The sequence below is a fragment of the Battus philenor genome, unplaced genomic scaffold, assembly GCF_028537555.1.
Source record: "Battus philenor isolate CCGP_79_NKW_IND1 unplaced genomic scaffold, ilBatPhil1.0.hap1 SCAF_14, whole genome shotgun sequence".
NCBI lineage: Eukaryota > Metazoa > Arthropoda > Insecta > Lepidoptera > Papilionidae > Battus > Battus philenor.
Window position 1 is genome coordinate 193,524 of NW_027181676.1, and position 6,453 is coordinate 199,976.

Sequence of the window (6,453 nt, forward strand, 5' to 3'; positions counted from 1 at the left end):
ATCAGCAAGTGATGCGCGCGAAATGACGCAAGAGGGAGCGCGGCACGCGGACCCTCAGACAAATCGCTTCGGCAAATAAATAACAACGGCAACGAGAACACACTTAATGACAGCTCGGACGTAAACGAGAACCGGCTGATGAAAAACAAATTCCGAATTCAAAATGGCTTTCCGAATTCAAACAGATACCAATGAAAATCGAGCGCGTGGCGTTTTATGGCTTCACAATTATATTTTTGCCGTTGTAAAAACATTTTGTATTTGAAATTAAACCTAATTTCGTTAGCAATACAGACTCAGTATAATCATTTTATTGGCAAAAAGTAATCGTGTTAAAATGAACACGCACGTGCAGTGCTAATGCGGTTGGCGTATTTAGTAGCTTTTCAAATTTAAGCTCTATGTCGTTTACGTAAGGTACGCGTTGTTTTAATAATAAGCATGTTGTTAGTAAATCAGTGCAAGGGCCGCGTGCGTCTGAAGATAAATGTTTTCGACAAATAATTACGTTATTTGAGTTTAGACGGATGATGGTAGCAAGGCAAACACGGGAGCTCGTGGGAGCGCGCGGCCGCGTGCACGGGTTCGGTTTTTAATGTGATAATTGTGAGGGAAGCAGTCGAACGCTGGCCGCGTCAAATGAGGCGCGCCGCGTTCGAAATTCGAATAAACATCAAACTTTAACGTCCCATATAACTCGTACGCTGTGAAATCGCTTCGCATATTCATAAAGTTTACAAACGACTTTGTTGCCCCATAACGAACAGTGTTAAGATTGACATGGCTTCTGTTAAAACAAACTTTATGTTAAAAATCATCACAACTGCCGATTGATGCTGACTGTAAGGCAAAGGCTTTATCTATAGTCACGTCATGGCGACCTTAATAATGTCGTCGGTCCATCTAGTGAGGTTTAGATTCTCTAACCTAATTATAAATTACGTCCTAATTAGTAAACACATAATTAAATTCAACTGATGTTAAATAATTTAGCATGAAGAGCCATAGCTCCACTATAAAAAATGATAGAACTAGAAGACAGCACCATGATAGTGTCATTTGAGTTAGTTTTTATAGGTTCACGGGAAGGGGTCAACAAAACACTGCATCTCATTAAGCAGCAGATGAAGGGCAGAAAAGATTTGCTAGGCTCTGAGACCCTATGTTTATGAACAGTTGCAACATTAGCCTAAAAGGATCAAGAGAGGTCACTGTCTAAGAGGAAGCAAGGAAAGTTTGTCCTCTCACTCTCACAAGCAGTTGTTACCCGTCGCAATCATTCGTATCAAACGTATTTGATACAAAGGTATTTTCCATGACAAGACACAAATTCAACATCAATTGATCATTGTTAATAATTAATTATTGTTTTGTAAGTCATTCTTGATGAAAATAATTTGGTTCAAAAATATATGATTTCTGTTGATCCTTGCAGGCCTGTAATTTTTAATTTCATATTATTAGGACCTTTCGTTTAACTCCTATCATGGGTGGACAAGATCTTTATTGACATTATTATTATTTCTTTTTGTTTTTCTTTCCATTCTCATTTTTCGTCTTTTTCGATCCTTTCCTTTAATTTCCTTCACAATACATCTCATTCCTTTCAATGCTTTCCTTTCATACATCGCCTAGCTTCGTTCGCCTTCTCACCAGAGTTTTACAAGTTTACGTTTTTTATTTTTATCATTTATTTATTTACTTATTATCTATTTTGCACTCAATTTACATTTTTAATATCACCGCTATTTAATCACTTTTGTTTATTATTTTCATTATTATTGTCCTTCTTATTTTTCTATTGTTTTTTTTTTCCTATTAATTTTTTGTAGAACTCCAAAAAGATTTACTGACACTCTTTTTAACTCGTCATTGAAGTGACCAGGGTGTTAGCAATAAAGGTTTTATTTTTAAAAATCTTTTATTCATGTTATATATAATACAAAACATATAATTATTGAGAGTATTTTCATTATTAAAATTGAAAAGACCGCTGTCGTGTCAAGTCACAGTCTTTTCTTTTATAAATGCTGTCGCGTACGCTTTTACAACAAACTCTGTCGTCGTTGTTTCAGCTTTCCCAAAGATGTCTATGGGAGAACATATCATAATCCTCAAGCTTGGCAGGTGGTTTGGCGATCACGTTTTATTATTATTATGGTACGCAGAGGACACTGCTGGTCATCCTCTGTAAACTTGTTTGTGAGCAGAGGCATTCCTATATAATTAATGCGCAAAAAGTTTGTATCGCGGGAATCAAACCCGCGACGTACGATCGTAAGTCCGAGTGCTCTACCGCTGGGCTGCCGCTGCAAGTGCACTTTATGCTTATTTGTATGAAGCCACGTAATTTTAGTAATACTTGCAACTGGAACAGTCATGCGGCTTACTGCACACAACAGTCTTGCATTTCCTCTATCTACTCTACCGGCTATCTATACTAGAACGTTGTTGTTATAATTCTCGGAAATCGTGTCGCAGTGGATGTGTGTCGTCATCACCGATTTTAGTGACGTCATTGTGACCGACATCACCGTGTCTCCGACACATGAATGAATGAATAAATATAATTCCAATAATAATAATCTTACTGTAACACATGTAAAATTCTTTTCGTAACATTTGGATGCGAGGCGAACAATCGCAAGCCCGGCCGCTCGTGGAAATGCTCGGCGAGGTTATTGGAGCGGAATGATCCGAGTAATGATTTCCCTTCTCACAAAATTTTATATATTTTCTTTAGTTTTCTTTTCCAATTCTTGAATGATAATAATAAATCATATTTGCAAAACTAACAATTGTACAGTAACTTATTTGATACAACGTGACGATTTGTTTAATGTATACAAGTTCAAGTAATCTTTTGTGAAATTTGCAGCACTCAAACTGGAGTTCTCCTTTTTTTTTCAGCGAATAAACGCCCGCTGTAAGGCATGGGCTTTCTCTAAAGACCGTCATGATGACACCGGACTTGCGTTGCTCTTGTCATTAACTATGTTGTATGTCTAAGTAGTGGGGGACATACTCACGTCATGTCTTCCGGCTTGTGGTCGCCACCTTTCAACTCTAACTGCCATCGCTTGCACGAGCGATTTAACTCGACCTTTGCCTTTTCAGACGGCCAATTCTTCCGGCTACGTCGAATACCTTCGTTCTTCTGCAAATCTCCTCGTTTATAAAACTCCTAGAATATCCCTCTCCATTGTTCACTGGGTGATGTTAAGCTTTCTTATGAGGTCGTCGTAAGTCCTTACTTACATATCAAAATCGTTTACTGTAACATACAATTATAACAATCGTATGCCCATTCAGAATTTTTTTAAAGGTCTTGGGTAATTTCTTAAATTATACATTTCATATGAGTACTAAGGGTGCAAGTGTGCAATTGCGATGATTACATCTCTGTCACACGGCCGGCAAGCTCTCGGGTGCCGCGCGCCCCGGCGCATGCTCGTTGACATTACTATATGTATAATCAAAATGTCCAAGAGGCAGTCGTTTAGTTCTTGTTTCCATGTAAGGAGAATGTTAAAATCTCTCATATAACTTTTTGTTACAACTGTAACTATTTTTAAGTTTATGAACTCGTCCCGTATTCTTTTGTCATGAAAATAGAGTTTTCAGCAGTTAATCATTAATTAAGTAAAACTTTTTTTAAAAACAGCTTCCTTATACGAACTTTAATCTCAGACGAGACATAATTTGAATAGACCGATAGTGAAGCCTCCTTGGAGAAGAATTAAAGAAAGCAGAGTTCTCGCTGTTTAGAGAATTCTGTCTTTCTCCGGAAGAGGAAGTAAATGCGTGGGATACTACAGGCATCATAACGAGTATCATTTTACTCGTAACATGCCCACTGGTGAATAAAGGCTTCTCCCATGAATAGTATCAATGTTATGTACTTAGAAAACCATAGTAATTCCTGGAACTCGAACATAAAACAAGATTGTAAGTCGCAGAACTTATTTATTTGTCTACAAGAGGACTATTGTTTTCTTCGCAATATATTGCGTTTGAAAAATAAATTAATTTTGTTGGTTAGTTTTATTTACCCTTGCCCTTTGTCAACCCCTCTAAAAAAATTCCTAGCACTGTTCTGATCCACTCGAAGCGAGTCATTCGGCGGCGCCCGCCGGACCTGTCCCCGGAGCCGGAGGGACGAAATCTAATTGTCGTGCGGAATCTTTATGAACGTGTCCTTTACATTCCTGGCGGCTTCGTGACATTTCTAATCCTGTAATAAAACCCGAGAGAGCAAGCAAACGACGCGAGTGTGTTTATAAAATTTATTATGCCTAACAAGCGGTAAATTCATGTAAAAAATATATTCCAATGTATTACAATTCATTTACACTTCGATCTACAACAATCCACTATATACAATTTTAACAATATTTTATACGGCCCTGATCGCCTCTTTGAGCAAACATTTCTTTTGAATTTACTGTACAATAAATAGTGTATTCTAAAACTAATGTTTATTGTCGAATTTACAAAAACAGTTCATTGTAATTTCTACAGTAAAAAGCACTCTGATCACATCAACCCTTACAATATGTATAGACAACCTTCATTCCAGTTATACTTAACTTAAATGTTTGCAAAGTTGCGTTTGATCTACAAATTATCACAAAACGATCAACCTCTGCTACACCGGCATGGCTGCTACAAGTGTGTTCTTGTCTGTTTCTAACGCCTTGGACGATATTCTGCAGACGCGGTGCGGTGCGAATTGATGTAATAAAAGTCAAGAGCTCTTATCTCAGGAGTAGCGCGTCAGGTTTTGCGCCTCGTAGCTGGTGTCGTTATCGCTGACCACGTCGATGTGCTCCGAGTCGTTGTCACAAGTCGCGTCCGAAGTCTTCGTGCACGTGCTTTTGGTGCAGCAGCACTTCTTTGTTCTACCATCCCCGGAGCTCATCGGGCTCTCTTCCTTCTTCAGTTTCACGCGGCGGTTTTGAAACCAGATCTTCACCTGCTTCTCCGACAGCTTCAGTCGCGACGCGATCTCGATCCTTCGCAAACGAGAGAGGTACATGTTCATGGAGAACTCTCTCTCCAGTTCTAGCAGTTGAGTACCGGTGAATGCTGTTCTTATGCGCTTACTGGAATCTTCTTTGAGGGGGAGTCGTTTCAGATCTTTCGAGTACCCTGGCAGCAATTCTTCTGGATGTGCAAGTGGAGGGCTCGGAGTGCCGTTCCTGCTATCGCTCGACAGGGACGGGGACCTCTGACCTTGACTCTTGGAAGGCGACACGGCCGTGGATTTGTATGGATGATGCAAGTACGGTGAAACGGATTTTTTTCTCCTACTTACGAAATTTACCGGTTCCAGGTCTTCAGTCTTCCGGTGACATTCCGGCGCTCCGGTATCACTTTGTACTGGTTCGTAAAAATCTTGTCGGGGTGGCAGTTGATGTAGCAGAGGGTAACGAAAGTTGAGGTGCTCCAAGAAAGGTCTGAACAGGTCCGGCGCACGATGTTGCTGCTGCAGGCCGAGGGACAACAGGTTGTTCAGGTTCCCCTGGTAAGGGTAGGGCAGGAACTTGGGCGGTGCCAGTAAGCCGGCGTACGGGCGCAGCGGGTCGCCGGCCATCTCCGCGCTCTTGCAGTCCTTGGGGGAGTCACTGATCAACGCGTCCACGAGGAAGGAGCGCGACATCGTACTACGGTAGTACACGGTGCGGAGTTCGCTTCACAACTGATTACGAAGGGCGAGATCTTCTAAAAGTAACAATTACAAAAACTACCCCCACTTAGTGCACCCCATTGTAAACAAACACAATAGGCCTCACTCGAAGCGTTTCGGCAATTACGAGGCCCGTCCCACCCTTTTGTCGGCGGCCCGGCGCAGCTATTCCAGAGAAAAAAATGTATTATTATGAATGGAACGTTTTAGTAGCTATGAATAATTTGGTATGGGACGCTACGTCCCCAATATCTATCTCATTAAATACAATTTTCGCTCGAATCTCACGTGTGCTTCTTCTTGAGATTTTAATTTAAAGCAGAAAGAAGTATCCGCGGAGCGGTGCTTTTGTTTATTTACATGAAAGTTAGTAAATTTTCAAGCAAAGATCAAATTTTATTTAATTGCAAAAGTATCAAATTGGCGCAGAACACATCCATGATAAGAGTAATATCGCACACGCGTAACGTTTCTTCCGCAGTTCTGTTTGCGATTTCTGTACGTGGTTTTTGATAGTATTTTTATGCGCGTCGCCATATTAAATATGCATCGCTGTTGTACAAATTTACGTATTAAAATAAAACATTAATTTAAACCAAACATATATTACGGAACAATAAATATAATATTTTGTAGAAGTATATCATATATCTCATAGTGTCACAAAGATATTAGTGGATTTCAGGTTACATTGTCGTCCATGTTAATCTATAATAAATACTGACAGTTGTATATTTGGTATCATTTGCGTTTAGCATACATAA

The 6,453-nt window shown here is 39.8% G+C and overlaps 1 protein-coding gene across 1 annotated transcript; it reads right to left on the reverse strand.

Moving 5' to 3' along the window:
* Nucleotides 1-4,022: 4,022 nt before the first annotated feature.
* Nucleotides 4,023-5,689, reverse strand: LOC137933766 (GS homeobox 1-like). Its single transcript, XM_068777811.1, has one exon. The coding sequence runs from the start codon at nt 5,660-5,662 to the stop codon at nt 4,763-4,765; it is 900 nt and encodes a 299-aa protein (XP_068633912.1). The 5' UTR covers nt 5,663-5,689; the 3' UTR covers nt 4,023-4,762.
* Between the last annotated feature and the right edge of the window lie 764 nt (nt 5,690-6,453).